This window comes from Tachysurus fulvidraco, chromosome 8 (genome assembly GCF_022655615.1).
Source record: "Tachysurus fulvidraco isolate hzauxx_2018 chromosome 8, HZAU_PFXX_2.0, whole genome shotgun sequence".
Lineage (NCBI taxonomy): Eukaryota > Metazoa > Chordata > Actinopteri > Siluriformes > Bagridae > Tachysurus > Tachysurus fulvidraco.
In genome coordinates, this window is record NC_062525.1 from 2,226,967 (window position 1) to 2,248,987 (window position 22,021).

The 22,021-nt window shown below is 38.5% G+C and overlaps 3 protein-coding genes across 3 annotated transcripts; all 3 read right to left on the reverse strand.

The window, feature by feature from the left end:
• Window positions 1-620: 620 nt before the first annotated feature.
• On the reverse strand, window positions 621-4,379 carry bub3 (BUB3 mitotic checkpoint protein). Its single transcript, XM_027132704.2, has 8 exons — window positions 4,226-4,379; window positions 2,742-2,936; window positions 2,582-2,651; window positions 2,177-2,328; window positions 1,938-2,096; window positions 1,566-1,743; window positions 1,087-1,303; window positions 621-896 (listed from the first exon to the last, which is right to left on the reverse strand). The coding sequence occupies exons 2-8, from the start codon at window positions 2,934-2,936 to the stop codon at window positions 887-889; spliced, it is 981 nt and encodes a 326-aa protein (XP_026988505.1). The 5' UTR covers window positions 4,226-4,379; the 3' UTR covers window positions 621-886.
• A 2,512-nt stretch (window positions 4,380-6,891) lies between these two features.
• LOC113634035 (homeobox protein HMX2) lies at window positions 6,892-12,129 on the reverse strand. The gene is made up of 2 exons (XM_027132708.2): window positions 11,515-12,129; window positions 6,892-8,671 (listed from the first exon to the last, which is right to left on the reverse strand). Exons 1-2 carry the CDS (start codon window positions 11,828-11,830, stop codon window positions 8,151-8,153), a joined length of 837 nt encoding a protein of 278 aa, XP_026988509.2. The 5' UTR covers window positions 11,831-12,129; the 3' UTR covers window positions 6,892-8,150.
• Window positions 12,130-14,348: 2,219 nt separating this feature from the next.
• Window positions 14,349-18,501, reverse strand: LOC113634034 (homeobox protein HMX3-A). The gene is made up of 2 exons (XM_027132707.2): window positions 17,942-18,501; window positions 14,349-15,578 (listed from the first exon to the last, which is right to left on the reverse strand). Exons 1-2 carry the CDS (start codon window positions 18,195-18,197, stop codon window positions 14,962-14,964), a joined length of 873 nt encoding a protein of 290 aa, XP_026988508.1. The 5' UTR covers window positions 18,198-18,501; the 3' UTR covers window positions 14,349-14,961.
• Window positions 18,502-22,021: the final 3,520 nt, after the last annotated feature.

A 22,021-nucleotide genomic window follows, 5' to 3' on the forward strand; every position in this document is an offset into this window, starting at 1 on the left:
ATCATTCCGTCTGACACACATTTAACTCCTCACACCACACACACACACACACACACACAACACACACACACACACACACCACACTGTATAAATGTTTCACAATAACAACTGTACGGGTGGTGTATACGGGTAGTTCTGCTCCTGATGGAGCTTGTGAAGAAAGTCTGACTGAACGTGTAGTTGTAACACTGAACAAATCTTTAACCCCATTCCGTCCACTTTAAGACTCGTCTTGGCTTTTATTTCCTCTCGTCTTCCCGAACCGAGGCGACGTTTTGCTCACGTTTCACCTGCTGAAGGGCTGAAAAAGTCATTAAAACTCTACAATCCTGCGACACGTTTAAACTTTAACCTTGAAGGTAAGGGATTAGTTTTTAAAAGGAGAAGATGATGAACTGCAGCACTAAACGAGTACGTTGGGGGAGGGGGTTGGGGGGCAGGTTTTCTTTTGTGAGCGTCTATCATACGGAGAGATAAAAATTTGCCCTGCAGCTGCACGTGTCCCCCGGTGGTAATGCTGCTGCTCAGATGTCTCTAGTCTCGGTCATGTCTTAAACACGCGGTCCTACACCTTCGTCTCCGCTTTATACATCGCAGCTTTATAAGACGACGACGACACCTTTAAACTATCAAAGAATTTTATTTCATTAAACAGAAATAAAAGGAATGAACACAAATGAAAAAAATCGTTCGGCATTTAGAGAGGAACGTAGAACAAAGAGACGAAAAGTCGCCCGTTTTATTACGGACGAAGACGAGGAGAGGGGAAAAAGTGTAGAAATGCAAAGGGAGATAAAAATCAGAACACACACATATGAACAAACTGGATACCAGCAGGAGTTTCAGGGAAAACTGTTCAGTCCTGAACACGAGTCTGAACACGGCCTCAGGTCGACCTGGTAACACAACAACACAACACAACACGGCGTTCTTAATAAACACACACATTCACCTTCCACACTTTATTCTTGTCCAAGTCTATCAAGAACTTTTATAGTTCTATAAGTACCAAAAATATTTTTTTCTTAGTGTGTGTGTGTGTGTGTGTGTGTGTATGTGTGTGTGTGTGAGAAGCAGAGAGCTTACTTGGGCTTAGTCTCTGCGTCAGTGACCTGGCGGATGAAGACGGCGTCGGCCGGGTGTGAGATGTCACCCATCTCCTGCATATAGGAGGAGGCGATGGCCAGCAGAGAGCCGTCACAGCTGAAGGCCAGAGAGGCGATGCTGGTGGGGTAACGGTGGAACTGACACAGACGCTTCTTGTTGAAGGGGTCCCAGATGTTCACGAAGCCATCTGAGCCACCTGCAGGGGGGAGTCACGGTCACTTACTCACACGTTTTAACAGAGAGAGACACAGACACCCCCAGACACCCCTGACCAACACACAGACAGAGGCAGACAGACAGACAGAGGCAGACAGACAGACAGAGGCAGGCAGACAGACAGAGGCACACAGACAGACAGAGGCACACAGACAGACAGAGGCACACAGACAGACAGAGGCACACAGACAGACAGAGGCACACAGACAGACAGAGGCACACAGACATATTAAAGATGTGACCTGTGGCGAAGGTGTTGTGGATGCTGTGGAAGGAGATGGCGTTGACGGGATACACCTGCTCGATACCGTTCTCCTTCAGACGGTGGCATTTGAAGGCATATTTCTTCTTCTGCACCTCCAGACTTGGGTCCAGGTACTCCACGGCAACTCGGCCCTCGATGGAGCTCAGCACGTAGCCCTGCAGCACGCACACACACACACACACACACACACACACACACACACACACACACACACACACACACAGTCGCACTCAGACTGCAGTACAGTAGTACTAATGATTTCCTGTTGCACTCAGACGGTACACTGAGCTCTATACGTGTTACAGCTTCTATGTATTCTGATCTGCAGGTAAACACTCGCAGCTCTGACCTGTTTGTTCGGAAACGCTCGTATGCAGCGTGTCTGATACTTCAGGCTGGATTCTCGTCTCTGCTGGACGTATCCCATGTTCCTCAGGTCCCACACCAGCACTCTGCGTCCTGCCGTACCCACGATCAGACGATCCCCAGCCACGGATAGCGTGTACACCTGAAACACGCGGTGACGTGAGCAGAGCTAAAGGTGAAGCGAAAGCACACAGAACCTGCTGACCTGAGAACACTCGCTACCTTCTCAGGCTGGGTGAAAGTCCCGGCGTTGCAGGGGGTACGAGGATCCCACAGCCTCACGCTCATGTCCCAACTGCCCGTGACCATGACGTTGACCTCTGGACAATACTCTACGCAGCGAATAGGAGCGTCGTGCGTTCCGACGATCGTGTCTACAGAGCAGGAATAACTCTGTGATACACACCTCATACAGAGTGACTATACACCATGTCAGACACACCGACACCTTAACTTAACTAGGTTCATAAAAATCCGGCGGTGAAGATTGCAACCCATAAAAGCGAAAACAGTTTCGGTTGTCATGGCAACACCACCGCTAACGACTGGCACGAAGAAACAATGGTCACATTTAAACCTAAGACATAAAACTGTTCTGGTTTCAGGGGTGATGGCATTAATACGTACCTTGGTCTGTGTTTAAGTCATGCATTTTGAGCTGGCAGTCGAGGCCACCGCTCCACGCGTGAGTCGGATCCTGAAATAAAAAAAACCCGCCAATTTATCATGCGCGTGTATTTTTTTCTTTCAGTATCGTACCGTCTCCTGAGAAAAGCAGATATCTTACGTAGTACGCGCAGTCAAGGACCGGACCCGTATGCTGGTACTTCATCCTCAAAGAATTTCCACCAACATCGTAAAGACGGACAGAGGAGTCCCAGGAGGAGACCAAGAGGAACTGAGTGGTGTTGGGGCTGAACTTCACAGCTGAGATGCTGTCGTCAGGTCCCTGGTTCAGCTTGAACTCGTTTGAGCCAGTCATCTAAACAAGAGGAGGAGAGAAACGTGATCGAACTAAATCATCAGAAAAATGAGGGATTTTAGTATCAGACCTTGTAGTTACAGTATAGGACTGTGTTAGTCATTTTTATCCCTATCATCATCACCGCCTGCACACACATGAGACACATCTGACCAGTACATACAATGACATGTTGTATCTCTGCACTGTAAAAAGCGAAGAAAGGCTTACGATAAGGTAAGAAGTAGGACGTGTTAATATAGGATCAGCTTTCCAGCGCTGGAGAGAACTGAAGGAGCAGGAAGTTGGCCACATATTCACAGGTTGGAGTTTCCCGAGTCAATAACTCCTGAGCTAAACGCTGTTACTACACAAATAACACCTCTTTTCTATCGTAGTAATGTAGAGAGGCAGCTACAACCGCGTTTTGTGTAGTAACAGCGTTTAGCTCAGGAGTTATCGACTCGGGAAACTCCGACCTGTGAATATGTGGCCGACTTTACTTAAGACGCCGAGGCGCTTTTTTCCTTCTCGATAGGTGAGTAACGTTGGTTTTGCTTTGTTACACAGAACTAATATATGCCTAGTCGCCTGGGTTACATATGTATGTGTGGGCGGAGCTATCGATACAGGGGTGGGACCCATTTAGGTTAGGGGCGTGTTTGTTTTGGTGAATTTATATGTCAACATTGGTTTTCAAACAACGCAGACCCCACCTTTAAGGGCCAGTTTCACAACCATACTGCAAAACAAAGCATAAACATGTCATGTGTTGTTTAATTACCGTCTTTATACATCTTTGTTTCTGTACGAATCTGTAACGGATTATGTAATAAATCGTAAACTGCAATGTGTATAAAATATGGAGCAGATTAGATTAAAAATTATAAAGGTTGTATAGGTTAAAAAAGTCCCCTAACACAGAGACCTGCTTGTTTGTATACGATTTCTATAAGTATGGTGTATTTTATATACATACGTTTTAGTGAATACAGCTAGGCTAGCCGAGTTAGCTGTCGGCTAGCTGAGTTAGCTGTAGGCTAGCCGAGTAGTTAGCTTTGTCAGTTAGATGAAGTAGACAGCAGCGATTATTATTATTATTATTATTATTATTATTATTAGTCTCAACCCGTAATAAATAAAGTAATAAAAATATTACCGTTAACCCAAAGCTTTAGCCAGTAGCTAGTAATAACAGCTAGCTAGTCGTGCTAAACTCATCAGGCTAAAACCACCCGGTAAATAAACCACACAATCACTAAATAAACACCAGACCGTCTCAGTGCACATTACAGGAATAAGTTACTCACCGTTTACTTTCGGAACAGTAAGATGTTTATTTAAAATAAGGAAGAATCGGTAACTAAGCTAAGCTAAGCTAAGCTAATGCTCCGGCGGCTAACTGTACCGACACTGACTGACTGACTGCTAAGCTCCAGACTCACGCGGTAGAAACCAGGGCGCGTCCTGATTGGTCAATTTGTAAAATTTTGAATATAGCCGCTGTACTTTTGATTGGTTAAAAATATACGACTTCCTATTACGACGTAGAGATGTCTAAAGACATGTAGGAACAAATAGATACAGTAGATAAGATATACAGTAGTGTGGAAATATTCATTTGAATAAAATATAATAATTAATTACGCCATCTTGGATATAACCTGCTATATAATAATAAAAAAATAGAAAATAAAATATTTTTCAATCTGCTGTTTGTAATGAATTCATACACTCCATTTATGTCATATGGTAAGAATAACAGCAGGGCAGGAGTGACATATTTTAAATAGGTGTTGTCAGTGAACCGGGGCCCCCTGGCAGCATCTCAGGGCCCCCAGTTTGAGAACCACTGCCCTGTGTGTTCTGAGCAGGTGTTGTCAGTGAACCAGGGCCCCCTGGCACCAAGTCAAGCCAAGAAGCTTTTATTGTCATTACAACCATATATACCTGTTGCAGTACACAGTGAAATGAGACGACGTTTCTCCAGGATCAGGGTGCTACATAAAACAAAGACAGGGCTAAGGACATGTAAGTAGACTTAGCCACATAAAGTGCAACTGTGTAACCTGGTGAAAACAGTGCAGGACAAGACAAACAAGACAGTGCAGGACAAGACAAACAAGACAAAGTGTAGACAAAATGTTACAAGACAATACAAAAAGTACAAAAATTACAATACACAAAAGACAATAAACGGTAAACAGAAACAGCGCTGACCGACCAGTGTATATACTGTGTGTGTGTTCTGTGTGTGTATACTGTGTGTATATACTGTGTGTGTATACTGTGTGTAAATACTGTGTGTGTATACTGTGTGTGTATACTGTGTGTGTATACTGTGTGTGTATACTGTGTGTATATACTGTGTGTATACTGTGTGTATATACTGTGTGTAAATACTGTGTGTGTATACTGTATGTGTATACTGTGTGTGTATACTGTGTGTGTATACTGTGTGTGTGTATACTGTATGTGAATACTGAATGTTCAAACAATATTGCGTGCAGTAACATTACAATGAACACAGTTTCTTAGCAGCAGGTCCTTGGGATAATATATAGAATTGTGCAAAAAACAGCAAATGACTGAGATATTGTACAGTATGTGTGTAATGGCTGAGATATTGTACAGTATGTGTGTAATGACTGAGATATTGTACAGTATGTGTGTAATGGCTGAGATATTGTACAGTATGTGTGTAATGACTGAGATATTGTACAGTATGTGTGTAATGGCTGAAATGTTGTACAGTATGTGTGTAATGACTGAGATATTGTACAGTATGTGTGTAATGGCTGAAATATTGTACAGTATGTGTGTAATGGCTGAGATATTGTACAGTATGTGTGTAATGGCTGAAATGTTGGACAGTATGTGTGTAATGGCTGAAATGTTGGACAGTATGTGTGTAATGGCCGAGATATTGTACAGTATGTGTGTAATGGCTGAAATATTGTACAGTATGTGCAAAAACAGCAGAAAAGTGTGCAAAACAGCATGTAAACAGTTTGACAGATTGTAAGCAGCATGTAAACAGTTAGATGTGTCAGTGTGTGTGTTTGTTGTAGGTCTGTGCAGTCCATACAGATGATGTGTGTGTATGTTGTGCTCAGTATAGTACAGTTCAGTTATTGAGAAGTCTGATGGCTTGTGGGAAGAAACTATTACACAATCTGGTCGTGAGGGCCCGAATGCTTCGCTACCTTTTTCCAGACAGCAGGAGGGTGAAGAGTGTGTGTGAGGGGTGTGTGGGGTGAAGAGTGTGTGTGAGGGGTGTGTGGGGTGAAGAGTGTGTGTGAGGGGTGTGTGGGGTGAAGCGATCCGAGATCGTACAGTTCCCAAACCAGACAGTGATGCAGCTGCTCAGAATGCTCTCAATGGTCCCTCTGTAGAACATGGTCAGGATGGGGGGAGGGAGATGTGCCTTTCTCAGCCTTCGTAGGAAGTACAGACGCTGCTGGGCTTTCTTGGTGATGACCATCTCAGGGTCCCCAGTTTGAGAACCATTGTCCTAGACTACTTGTCCTGAGCAGGTGTTGTCAGTGAACCGGGGCCCCCTGGCACCATCTCAGGGCCCCCAGTTTGAGAATTACTGAGGACTGATACATTGTGGGTACTGCGGCTTATTAAATATATGATAAATATTCAGTTTTTCTTCGTGAGAAATACGATGTGTGGTGGGAGAAAAGACCCAAATGAGGGAGTGTCACGCTCAATGCGTCACACTTGAGAGCTTTTTAACACACACACACACACACACACACACACACACACACACACACACACACACACACACACACACACACACACACACACACACACACACAAAAACACACACACACAGAGTACTGATACTTGATAAAGGAGATTTATTTACAGTTTAGTAATGAAACAAATACAAACAAGCATTTAAAGCTGTATTTTCTTTGCTATATAATAATAACAATAATAATAATATAAGAAAGTGGTATGATTTCAAATAAAATAGTTATAGTACAATTTCTGTGTCAGATCACATAGAATCTGGAAGGCTAAGTGCTAATGTAGTACTGTAAGTGCTAATCTAAATGGTCAGTCTATAGAAGCACTGAAGAATAAAATAAAGCACATTAAAACTGAGAATGGTCTTTACTGCACTAGCTCTGTTTGTGTGTCATGTGTACGTGATCAGAGACACAGCTGAGTTCGAGTAGAGAGAATAAATAAAAGGAGCTGAAATGTAGTTATGTTAGTAATACAGACCATATTTTCTTTTATACAGTTAATTTCCTTGTTTAATCTAAAGAGCCTTGGATTTAAGGTCATCCTGTAGAGAGAACACGGTGCTGACGTCACGTCCGGTCGTGTTTTCACCATTCTTGTATATAGTTTTATAAGTAATAGATGTATCAGTGATACCGGTTGACTTGAACATTAAGGTTATGGTGATAATAGCTGAACTAAAACAGACCAGCTGTCTGCAGATTACGTTCTGTACAGGAGAGTTCAAAATTTCTAACCTATATCTCTATAACAGTTTGTGTAGATATTTCCATCCTGGCTACATAACTGCAGGAAATATTATTACTGTTGTAATAATAACCAGAGTGACGTCCGATAAAAGTAACACAACTGGGCCGGAGTATCAACCTTTTCCTTTGGTAAACAAACTTTAAGCACATCACACTCGTCTCATCTGTCTGATGCCGTTCACCCCATGGATCGGAGCGAACGGGTGGAGAGTGAGATGCCTCTAAAACATTTTCGAAATTGAATACAGAGACAGAAAAGAGCGATTATTAGGAACATCGTTAAAGAAGGGATCGCTTTTATAATTAAAGCTGTTAAGTTATTTTCTAGATTTTGTGTCATTTTTTCCCATTATGTTTGTCTGCAAATCTGAGACCAGAGAAGCTGTGTCAATGAGTCCATGTAGTGGGCATGTGTTTTACACCATTATAGGTGGAAGTGTATGTGGGCGTGTCTTTTCTGTGTCCCTTTGAGTTCATACATGGGCATAAAGACACGTCCTCATTGTCTGATTATAACTCACCCATCTGTCCCACACAGACACGCCCATTTCATTCAAACGTGTCCCAAATAAACCCGTCAATCATGCCGATTTGTACTAATCAAAGACACGCCCACCGATCCCTCTCACAGACACGCCCACCGATCCCTCTCACAGACACGCCCACCGATCCCTCTCACAGACACGCCCTCTTCACCAGCGCATCCATCAGCATTTAAACCTCAGCAGTCAATGTTACTGTAAAGACTGTACAGAGGAAATGCCGGAACATTACTTCCGGGATAATACATCGGAAAAGCAGCAGATCTCGGCATTGGAACACCAAATCCGGCCAGTGGCATTCCGACTAGAGTCCGAGCCACAGAGGGAACCGCATGAGCCATGTGTGCGGCCTCGAGCTCTGCAGCCAGCTGCCGTTTCCACTTGTTCCTCCGGTTCTGGAACCAGGTCTTGACCTGCGTCTCACTCAGGTGCAGGCTGGAGGCCAGACATGCGCGCTCGGCACTGCTCAGGTACCGCTTAGCGTCGAACGCTGACTCCAGCTGGAACACCTGGCTGCGCGAGAACACCGTGCGCGTCTTCTTCTTCGCCATGTCTCCACTGCTGGATTTGTCATCAGTGCTGCTGTCAGTGCGCTTCTCACTGCATGGACTCGGTGATCTCTGCTCATCTTTCTTACTCTTGCTGCAGTTCTTCAGCGTGTGTTCATTCCCTTCTGACGAGGGTTTGTTTACCGGGGCATCTAGAAGACATGATATGGGAAAAAATCATTTCTAAATATTTTGCATATAAAACACCACCAGGGGGCGTTCAGAGAAATTTGACCTGCCCCCCCCATGACCTGTCCATTTAGAGTGATTTACATCTTTAACCTAATGTGTAATATTTTTACATTTATTACTTTTACACTACAAAGAGCCACAAAACAACATTTTTTCAATTTTTTTGTATTAATGTTGCAAAGTAGCATTCGGTGTGTGTGGTGAGACAGTTGTCCCGCTCAGATTGTGGAACTACTTAACTGAGAGAACCATTTCTCTACAGAGCTAAGAAAATGCTAGAAAGCCACACCCACATAGAACAAGAAAAGCAGTTGGTACACGCCCACAAGAGGCTACCTACAGTATAAGCTTGTGTTGTGCTCATGAAAACTTGAAAACGAAGGGAAAACTACATGGACTCTAGACATTTGATTGACACTTTCAGTTGATACTGAAACTTTCCCAGCTTTGACTGTTCTAGTCTGTTTCCTGCAGCTGTTTAGATTTCATCAATACAATGATTTTACTAATTCTTACAAACCGCCCTGTCTTACATACAATGCTGTAAATCTGGAAGCTAAATCATGTCATTGTAATTAGAACAATCTCACTAGGAACAAGTCCAGTTAACGTGACTCTTAAACAGGTTGTTCAATCGCATTAGTTTGTCTAATTACTATAATTTTATCTATCTAAACTTTAATCAGCCTGCTTGGGTGGAGGCTGATTTGGGGGATTCGGTGTAGCTAAATATTTATTTCACACCGTTGGGTTTTTTGACTGACAATATTTTTTTATTTAAACCTTTTTAAAACAAAATCAGCACTGATTTATTTATTCATATTTTTCTGCTGCCAAAAATCTAAACATTTATGACTGGAAAAGACACAAAGTTTCTTATGGTTCTGATCACAAAAAGGTTTTATAAACGTCCTTTTTTATTCGACTACATGTCGATTTATCTCCTGAATTATACGTAGCTCTTTACACAGTTGGTCACTGGCACATCAGTGTTCATTTATCTTATTGAACATAAAACAGAAACAATCTGAAACATTACCTGTTTTTATTAAAATCACATTACAGTTCTAGTCTCCTTTCAATCGTTTAAGTTGTTTTTGTTTACGTCGGTTAACATCAAGTTTATGAGGTTAATTAACAAATCAGCCCCATCCTGATGTTACAGGCCTACCGTCAGAAACACAGCCAGAAAACGCTACACGTCAATGATCTGCTAATTAATTGCTAGCGTGTGTTTTTCAACTACTGTATAACTGAATGTAGAGTAGGAATTAATATCAACTTAAAGAATTTAACTGGACTGTAAGGATCACTAAACATTTAAAGGTTTATTCAAAGTGCACAGGTGAATGATAATAGACAATAAAACACTTTACACTTGACATCAAACTAGAGAGACAGAAACATACAGCTTTATTAATGAGATCGAACCTACAAACAAAGGGAATATTATTAAATATATTAAGATGTTATTTCAGATCTATTTTAGTATTATTAGTAATAATCTCACTTTGGCAAGTTTTCAAACTGAAATGAACAAAGATTTTATATATATATATATATATATATATATATATATATATATATATATATATATATATATATATATATATATATATATATGTGTGTGTGTGTGTGTGTGTGTGTGTGTGTGTGTGTGTGTGTGTGTGTGTGTGTGTGTGTGTGTGATATTTGTGAACAATGGTAACTCTATCACGTCTTGACTAACAAGCGTAAAAAGCTTTTTATAGAAAAATATTTCTTACAATCTGAATCTTTGTGTTTTTTTTTTGTGGTTTTACGATTTGGGAGATTCTGAGAGATTTAGGAAAATTCCTATTATTATTCTTTAATTATGGAAAATTCCTGTTTCGTACTGCAGCGTTCCTCAAAGTGTAGCTGTGATGTTTTTTGTCAGTTACAGTTACAGTGAAATCACCACATTCTCAAAGTGAACAGCTTTCAAATGAAACACAAATCTATAAATAAAGTAGAAATAATTGGAGCTGATGTGTTTGATTGGTGCCAGGTTCAGGAATTAAAAGTTTTTTGTCTTCAATAAATAGAATGTTTTAGTGGACAGTTTAATAATCAGTATAATGTCTGAAAACCTCTGTGTTTTTGTTAGTTATTTTAGTGTTTAAGACAGAAATTAGTGAACACAGAGAGATATGGGGGGCATTTGTGTATTTTCTTTGGACATTTAAAACAAAATGAAAGTTTTAGAATTTTAATGAAAAAATAAATAAAATCAAAAGACTTGAATATGTGGGTTGATATGTTTAATCTTGAATGTTTATGATTTGGCACTAATTCTGTCTCAATATTTAAATATGTTTATATCTTATTCAGATTGGAGTCCGATCTCTTCAGAAACTTGATCTGATATCGGGATTTTTAGAAACTTGTGCAGTTCGAGAACGACAGCGACAATGTCCAGTGATTAAAGCACTATACAAATAAAACAACAGTAAAAAAAACAGTAAAAACAGCAAACTTTGATAAACGAACAAACAAAAAAAATGTATAGAACCATTTCGGAGACATTATATTTATTTCTAACTTCCTGCTGATGATGTGTGAATGTGTTTAATGAAATGCACTGAATTAAAATAGCTTTGGATCTTGATAAAGGTCGTAAAATAAAAACCTGTGTGTGTGTGTGTGTGTGTGTGTGTGTGTGTGTGTGTGTGTGTGTGTGTGTGTGTGTGTGTGTGTGTGTAAGAACAAAAAATAGGTTTTAAAGAACAGATTTTTTTTTTTGCGTTAAATTTTAATCTAAAAATATAGAAATATCACTCACTCGGGCGCGTTTTGGAGCCGAGTGTGTGTTGGAGTTTGCAGAAACACTCGGCACTGCTGCACTCCTCCTCTTCAGCGCTGCAGCCGTCCGAGGACACCGAGAGCGCGCGCCTCCTCTGTGACACCGACACCGCCGCCGCCGCTGCACGCGATCCACCTGCACCTGCACCTCCACCTGCACCTGCACCTCCGCTTCCGGCGTCTTGTCTTGTGCTCTCCGCCGCGGTGCCCAGGATGGAGCGGATGGTGAAGCTCGGGGCTGGAGACTGATTCATCATCATCTTCATCATCATAATCATCATCATCACCACCACCATCACCACCACCACTTCAGCCGCATCGTTCACTCATCACGCGCTCATATTTATTTCATGGACAAAATGCCAAAATATATATAAACATATATATAATACATATATGTAAAAAACATATACATATGTATATGTTTTGAGATTTACTTTTTTTAAAAGTCTAATCCCGTGACTCCGGTTGGAGAATTCCCTCTCCTCCTGAACGCGTGCCTTCTATCCTCTCCTTTTCTGCTTGCCCTCCACTCCGACTCAGGAGTGTGTGCGATGCTTCATTTTCGTTCTTTTTTTTCTTTCTTTTTTTTGCATGCATGCATGTAGGTAGGTAGATAAATGCAATGCAAAGCAATGCGCAACATGGAATGCCTCCAAGCACGAGCCAATCAACGCGCTTTACAGCTCAACCCGAGGGAGGATTTCATACAAGGACAAAATGAGAACACAAAACTGCTTCAACACACCACGCAGATCTGTTACACACGTCTTCTCATTATATATACGGAGTATATATATAGTCTCATTTTCTCATATATATATACATACATATATGAGAAAATGAGACTATATATAATTGTTACAAAAGCATTAAAAATGTAAGAGAATAATCCGTTAATACACACACAATTCGTGCGTTAATACACACACACACACACACACACACACACACACACACACACACACACACACACACACACACACACACACACACACGTGCTATTTAATGTTAAAAATTTATTGATTAAAAACAGGAAACAACGAGGTACAAAAACAAAATAGTTTTTCATCCTGACTGAACAATTTCTTGTGTCCGTCTTTTTTAAATTCTAAAATCCTCTTTACACAAATGAATAAAAATAAACCTCCACCAATTAAAACATGACCGTAGATCATTATTATTAAGTATTATTATTATTATTATTATTATTATTATTATTATTATTATTATTATTATTATTATTATTATTATTATTATTATTATTATTATTAATTACACAGTCTCTCTCTGTCTCTGTCTCTCTCTCTCTTTCTGTGTGTGTGTGTGTGTGTGTGTGTGTGTGTGTGTGTGTGTGTGTGTGTGTGTGTGTGTGTGTGTGTGTGTGAGAGAGAGAGAGAGAGAGAGAGAGAGAAAGAGAGAGAGAGAGAGAGAGAGAGAGTTCGCACTACAAAGTCATTGGAAGCGCAGTAATGAATTATAAAAAGATAAGAACAATGAACTAAAATGACATAAGATAAAACAAGAAATTAAAAGACTAAAACACACCTGATCTCTTATTTATTTTTTCAAAATAAAAAGTTGGAGATTCTTCTTCTTATTAATAGGTATAGTCGATGCTGCATTTGTATCAGCAGATTTGTCTTGTTTCTTCTTTATAGTGAGTTTTTATTTTATACATTTGAATTTAAAACGTATTTGTTAGTGAGGAAAACATTCCACCCTGAAGAATCCAGCACACATGGTTTAGCAAAAATATTTAATTACAGAGTGTTTTATGGATCACAAGAAGGGCACTATGAATATTCATAATCTGTAACAATCTAAACATTATTTTTTTTATTTGGTTGTGAATTTATAGAATTTATAAACGGCTTTAGTGGTGAATATGGAGAGAAAATTAATGCACATTAGAGACCGGAAATCAATATCTCTGGAGCAGCTGTGTGTGTGTGTGTGTGTGTGTGTGTGTGTGTGTGTGTGTGTGTGTGTGTGTGTGTGTGTGTGTGTGTGTGTGTGTGTGTGTGTGTGTGTGTGTGTGTGTGTGTGTGTGTGTGATACAATGATCTCAGTATCGGAGTGAGGAGCTCCAGTAAATTTCTAATTAAGTCACAAGTTAAAAAATTAACATAATATAAAAAAATCTAAATATTTGTTAAAGCCGTTCTATTATCACACAAATTTTATAAAATGTTTTTAAATTAAAGTGAGAGAAAATCTGTTTATATGGTTTGAACACAAGGTTCACGGCCTGTATGCTTTTTATACGTTACATTTTTATGCAGATAAAAAAAGTAGATTTAAAAGAGAATAGATATTTTGTTGTTGATTCTGAGCTCGTGAGCATCATAATATATAATTACACAATATTTCATCCTGAAACACAATTTCGAATTTATAATACGTTTTTGTGGATAATAAATACTACATTTTTAAAAAATATATAAAATACACATTTACAGTTACGAGTTTCTACATTTTCTAAAAAAAAATATTTACGTTGAATAATAATAATAATAATAATAATAATAATAATAATAATAATAATAATAATAATAATAATAATAATAATAATACGTTGCGGTGTTGGATATTTATTTGTAAACATTTTCATTAATTTTATTATTTTCCAATAATTCCCGACATAAAATAATTTCAAACCCGGAAAGAATTCAGTCAACCAGTTTTATGTTTTATTACAGCAATACAATATCAAAATCTGTTTCATATTCACAACACCAGCATGATTTATGTATATTTACAACACCCTTTATATCTATATATATATATATATATATAAATATGTACACTGAACCGGGCTTCTAAAAAAAGTAAAAATAAAGTAAAAACAAAATTAAAGAATAAAGTAAATATAGATGGTTTTAATGCAGGTTTTATGATGTCATTGGCATAAATTGTAAGACAGGTGGTGATAATTAGAGATTGTCCGTACACTGTAGCTCTGATTGTGTGTTTGTGTGTGTGTGTGTGTGTGTGTGTGTGTGTGTGTGTGTGTGTGTGTGAGAGAGAGAGAGAGAGAGAGAGAGAGAGAGAGAGAGAGAGAGAGAGAGAGAGAGAGAGAGAGAGAGAGATTGAGATGTGGCAAATTCTAATAAGAAACATGTATATATACTTAAAAAAAGAATAAAGAAAAATAATGAAATGAAATGCATCCATCACCGCTGAGATCCCATGTATGTGTTATGGCCAATTCTATAATAATAATAATAATAATAATAATAATAATAATAATAATAATAATAATAAAGGCACCTGCAGAGCTGATTTTTATCAGCAGTACAAGCGATTTTTTTCTTCGTCCTTTATTTATTTCTGTTTTTTTTTTTTAGAAACATTAGATGACGGTGGTTATAAATCGTTCATGGATGTTGGCAGTGAATTTTGTGTGTGTTCACGCGCGCAGAGCTCATACAGGTCTAAGCAGCGGCACGGCGGCGACCACCGGATGTGGATAATAGACCGGATGTGGGAAGGTGAGGAGAGGCTGGCCGGCTGTGGCGTGGCTGGACGCGGCGCTGGTGGTGTCGCCGGCTGCGCCCTCGCGGTAGAGCACCGGCACCGGGACCATGCGGCGCGCGGCGGTGTGACTCAGACTGGCAGCCTCGAGCTCCGCTGCCAGCTGTCGCTTCCACTTATTGCGCCGGTTCTGGAACCAGATTTTCACCTGAGTCTCGGTGAGCTGCAGGCTGGAGGCCAGACACGCGCGCTCGGCGCTGCTCAGGTACCGCTTAGCGTCGAAGGTGGACTCGAGCTGGAACACCTGACTGCGCGAGAACACCGTGCGCGTTTTCTTCTTCCGACAAGGCGGCCGCTTGTCCGAGCTCTCCGAAGCCGTACACGCCGCTTCCGGTGCGTCGTCCCTCTTCGGCTCGTCCGTGTCGCTTTCCTCTAGTAGGATTTCATCCACGCTTTTGCTCTCCTCGTCCTCTTTGGCGTCCTGATCTAACACGAGCCGCGGCTCCGGTGAGTCTCTGTCTGTGCCGGACGCCGGGGATGAGTCTCTAACCGCTGGCCTCTCTGACACTGTAACACACACATGTTCATGTTATTAAACATACACACACTTCAGCACACTCAGTAACAGTTATATTCCGGAACTTTCAGGAATCCAGGAACTTTTTGCTGAATTCCCTGAACTATGAATTATTTCTCTAATCAGCAACATGAAGCTTTCTCCAGTCTGTCCCTTTAGAGAAACCCAACAAAAAAACAAACAAACCGGGAACCGTATTATAATCTGCATTCACATGGTTTTAAAACAAAATTTGTAAAGACAAAAGTACCAAACTGGCTTTCTGTGGTACTAGACCAGCAAAAGGGACATTCTTGTATCTTTATGTCTGAGTGCGGCCTACAACTCGTCCAGGAGGAAATGCCAATGATGTTCTGCATCATGAATTGTTCCTAAAAAAAATTCCTAAAATAAAACTTTTGTTTTAATAAAATTGAGCAAATGGAAAAGATTCCGTCTAGTACACTAATGTTTATTTTTTTTTATTTCAGGATCGAAATCTACACCAATCAGATATCTACAAATATTTCTCCGTATTTTCATTACTTTTTTCTTTGATAGTGTTGAATTTATTAAAAATTGAGCACACGGCTTTTGCCCAGCCTTTAAATTACATTTAAACTATTATCACATCTTCAATATTTTCATTCACTGGCTACAAATATATCTAAAAATAGGTTGACGAATAATCGGTCACTTTATTTAAAGAAATAATTAGAGTCTGTTTGTCATAAGTGTAACAGAGAAGTGCTAAATGACATCATTTTCAAGCCAAAAGAATGTAATGAAATTGTTGATATTAATTTGACTGCTTTCTCTTGATTTATTTGTAAAAACCCGTCACCCGGATGTAGGACGATTTAAAACACAACATAATTAAAATATTTATGAATCCACATACAGTTCATAAAGCATTCATACATTATTCTTAAAGCTGCTTTCTTAAATATAATGACAAACGTAGTGACGAAAATAAAGCCATGCCACAGAAAACAAATAGAACTCGTTCATTATGGCGACATGTCCGATGCTTCTTATAACATGTTGTCATGACTGTTTAATGACGCCTGGTTATCTCGGACAACCCTGACAATAATTATCGCGTTTATAACATGAAATTAAATTAATAATGAATTTATCAAACAGCGACACTCTGAAGCGCGGGGAAAGAAAAATGCACACAAAGACACTACGGGAAGAAAAGCTAAAGGCAGGATACGTGTTAGACATTAACACCTTATTAAGTTATATAAATGTTTTTTTATTACGTTAAATATCGTCATAGCGTTCAGAAAGGCCACATTTTACGCTTTATATACAAATGTTTAGATTGATGATTTATTAATGTATGATTTATGATTATGGTTACTGGAAGTATTCTAAAATAAATTCCGTCTATATAAATAAATGATCTATTTTTGTGAACTTTACACTAGTCGATTCAATCGTAGGGTGGGGTGAAGCTTCATCTGTACTCTGAGAAAAAAGCTTCAAAACTAAACCATGTGGATGATAAAGATAAAGATTATGAGATATATTATGAGAGACATCACAGCACACGACAAGAAAAGGTAAAGAGAAGAACCGATTTTCTTCTGAGGTCTGGAACAGAATCGGTATAAATCGAGGCACTAAACTGCACCTTTCATTGTCACTAAGATGCAATATATATCGCATATAATGCAGATATAATGCTCGCTTTATTTTCCGAACATAACTTTTATCTTTCACCTGGTCATGTTTCTATAATACCTTATAAAGTAAAAACAGCAGCTTTTAGACTAAAGCGCTATAAATATCAGTGCATTTTCTTCTTCTTCTCAAGATCCAATTTTGTGCCTTAAATTATTTCGTAAAGACACTTAAAGCAAAATTGCCCCGATAATAAAATACATAATACACAGATAGAAAATATATTTGTAGCTTTATGAAACATAACTGGACCTTAAGGGCCACTTTAGAGCAAGGTGTATGTGTACCTTTCCAGTAAAACACACACTCAGAAGAGGGGAAGTAAGAAAGATGTAAAGAGTGAGAGTATCACTTCAGGGACAGGCAAGTAAAGGTACAGATTAGTTGTGACTCTTTAATTTCTGAGGTGTAAATATGAGATTAGATATTTTTACAACACGTGCAGGTTCCAGGTAAAATATATTTGTATATAAAGTACAAAGGATACAACGGAAAGTGTCAGTAGTGAGATAGTCTTGTGTGATCGTGGTGTGTGTGTGTGTGTGTGTGTGTGTGTGTGTGTGTGTGTGTGTGTGTGTGTGTGTGTGTGTGTGTGTGTGTGTGTGTGTGTGTGTGTGTGTGTGTGTGTGTGTGTGTGTGTGTGTGTGTGTGTGTGTGTGTGTGTGTGTGTGTGTGTGCTGACCTGTAGTTCTGTGTAAATGTCCGTACGGGTACCACCAGTGAGCCGCTAATCCAAACCTCTGCACCGGCAAATCAAACCGCGGAAAACTCAAGTCTCCGACGCGAGACAGAGAGAAGCCGTGGTCCAGGAGTCCCTTGGTGGAGTTCATGATGGCTTTGGGTTTGATCAGAGTGGGTTTGCTCTCGCAGTTCAGCAGGTTTTTAATGGAGAACGGAGAGTCTTTAAACGGGCGAGTCTCCGGCGTTGTCTCGGCCATTGGATCACCATAAAAACACCACAGTCCCGTCCACCGGAAACGTCTCGAGATTTAAATATCAAGCTTTTAGGAAGCTTTTAAGATTCCTCACGCGTTAAGAAAAAGCGAAACAAAACAAAGCAAAAATAAATCGAAGAAGAACGTAGACAGATAGACAGATGGACAGACAGATATATCGACAGATAGATAGATAGATAGATAGATAGATAGATAGATAGATAGATAGATAGATAGATAGATAGATAGATAGATGAATGGAGGCGTCTGGAGGCTAATGATGAAATCAAAATGTCATCCAAGTTAAATGCGGACACTGAGCTCTGCGCACAAAGGCAAATGGGATTTAAGGAGAAATAACACGGCTGAGAGAGAGAGTGAGAGAGAGAGAGAGAGAGAGAGAGAGAGAGAGAGAGAGAGAGAGAGAGAGAGAGACGCGTGTATGTGTTGCTCCGCCCTGTGTGTGTTATTGGTCTTGTACTACAAATTAGTCAGCAGCAATTAGACTCCATCCTAAACAGACACGATGCCACCCTGGGCTACAAAACACCACGTGACCTCCGTTTTAACGCCCTCATTAACATGGCAATAAATTTCTTATTAATAATCAGCCACAATTTCTTTGATTGATTGCGGTTTCTCACACCGCAGGTTTTAGCCGAGAGACTTCGCATTCAAACAAAGTGTTCATTTCTAAATTGCTTTTTTATTTCCATTCAAATGTATAAGAACATACATTTGAATGGAAATAAATTTAGATAAAAAAGCAATTTAGTATTTTGATTACAAACTCGGACACGATGAATGGGGATAGAAATGTGGTCCATTAACATCATGTTTACATTTAGGACAAAAATGTAGGCGCTAAACTTAAAAAATAATAATTTAGTAAAAAAACAAAACAAAACAAAACAAACAACAAGAAAAATCACCGACTAATTTAAATTAAATCTCTTTCTCTCGTCTAAACCTGCATTTAATTTGATTTAATTTCGTCTTTATTCGTGATGTTTTCTTGTCTGTTATTGTTTAAACAGACCAGTTCATCTCCAACTTTTAACAATTGAATAAACTTTGAAGTACAACAGAAACACACACGTGTAGAACAGATATATTTGTGGCACGACATTATATTTAGTAATTTATGAATGAAAATGAGGTGAGCAACGTATTGGGTCTTTAAATATATTTTCCTAATTAATCAACAAGGCCACAGTCTTCCTCGCGGCGTTATTAAATATTTATATTTTACACGGTTATATATTTAATACACTTTGCATTTTCCCCATTTAGCCCTTTCAGCGTGAGATACACTGAGCATGCGCAGTAGCGCCACCTGCTGGTTCATTACTGCCTAGCACAACTTAAGAGCCAGAATTTCAGGATACAATCCTTAGTGTACTTTTATGTAGAAAAGCGATTGCCTTATTATTTTTCTTGGCATTGTTACGCTGGTTATTACTAAACTAATATAATAACAACAAATAATAATCTTTATCATATATAAACAAATAACAATTTATAATAAAATAAATAATAATTTAAAAAATGCAATTTAGATTTTTTTTTCATTTAGTGACAACCGATTTACTCATAAAAATGTAAACAAACTCATAAAATAAAAACAGAACCAGCAGAGACAAGCAAGCTGTTAACTAACAAACTGCAGAAAGTAAAAAACACAGCTTGAGAACTAAAATGCACAGCTAGAGATTTATCTATTATTAAAAAATTATTATATCTGAACCCACCAACAGTCCAGTCTCATTTCATGGCCCAGTGGAAAAGCACTTCTGTTGCTTGCTTCATAGCTGAAACTCTGCTTTATGAGCTCATACAGGTCGTAAATTCTCCACAGATCAGCTCAGTATTGACGTTTGGACGTGCTCTGTGTTATAAACTCCAGCACACATGCAACTCCAGAGCCCCTGTTATAGCACCTTATAACATTTTCCTATGACCTCCCATGAATACAGGCATTTGTAATTCCACATGGCATTATTTGCGTTCATACAGCTGAACGGCAGCGAGAATAACGTACCCTGTAAATTATAAGTGAACAATAGTTTTGTGTTAATGATTTAATGATTTAATAATATTAATATAAAGGAGAATAATACAGATATGTGTGAAATACACTGAGGACTGAGTGTATGAATGTATTAATATACTAGAGTGTAGGTGTGAACCATTTTTCACCCAACATTTTAAAACAAATGTTCCCCATCATACACTGACATTCATCATCAATAAACACCAGCTTCCTCCAGGAAAAAACAACATTCATCATTAAAACCAGTATTATTTATTAAATACTAAAATTTACCATCAAAAAACAATGTTTCTCTATCAATAAACACTAACATTTACCGTCAAACACCAACATTATGAATAAACACAGACGCTCATTATTAAACACCATCATTCATTATTAAACAATAATATTCACCATCAAAAACCAAAACTCATATGTTCTCCATCAAACACTGACATTCACATTAAACTTTACTGTCATTACACATGTACAAGTAAAAGGCAACCAAATGCAGTTTGGCATTTAACCTGAAGTACAGCATTTACAGTATTTACAGTATGAGTACAGCATTTACAGCATTTACAGCATTTACAGTATTTACAGTATGAGTACAGCATCTACAGTATGAGTACAGCATTTACAGCATTTACAGTATCTACAGTATAAGTACAGTATTTACAGTATCTACAGTATAAGTACAGTATCTACAGTATAAGTACAGTATTTACAGTATAAGTACAGTATCTACGGTATCTACAGTATAAGTACAGTATCTACAGTATAAGTACAGTATCTACGGTATCTACAGTATAAGTACAGTATCTACGGTATCTACAGTATAAGTACAGTATCTACAGTATAAATACAGTATTTACAGTATAAGTACAGTATCTACAGTATTTACAGTATAAGTACAGTATTTACAGTATAAGTACAGTATCTACAGTATCTACAGTATAAGTACAGTATCTACAGTATAAGTACAGTATCTACAGTATCTACGGTATAAATACAGTATCTACAGTATAAGTACAGTATCTACAGTATAAATACAGTATTTACAGTATAAGTACAGTATCTACAGTATTTACAGTATAAGTACAGTATTTACAGTATAAGTACAGTATCTACAGTATCTACAGTATAAGTACAGTATCTACAGTATAAGTACAGTATCTACAGTATCTACAGTATAAGTACAGTATCTACAGTATAAGTACAGTATCTACAGTATCTACAGTATAAGTACAGTATCTACAGTATAAGTACAGTATCTACAGTATAAGTACAGTATCTACAGTATCTACAGTATAAGTACAGTATCTACAGTATAAGTACAGTATCTACAGTATAAGTACAGTATCTACAGTATCTACAGTATAAGTACAGTATCTACAGTATAAGTACAGTATCTACAGTATAAGTACAGTATCTACAGTATCTACAGTATAAGTACAGTATCTACAGTATAAGTACAGTATCTACAGTATAAGTACAGTATCTACAGTATCTACAGTATAAGTACAGTATCTACAGTATAAGTACAGTATCTACAGTATCTACAGTATAAGTACAGTATCTACAGTATCTACAGTATAAGTACAGTATCTACAGTATAAGTACAGTATCTACAGTATCTACAGTATAAGTACAGTATCTACAGTATAAGTACAGTATCTACAGTATCTACAGTATAAGTACAGTATCTACAGTATCTACAGTATAAGTACAGTATCTACAGTATAAGTACAGTATCTACAGTATCTACAGTATAAGTACAGTATCTACAGTA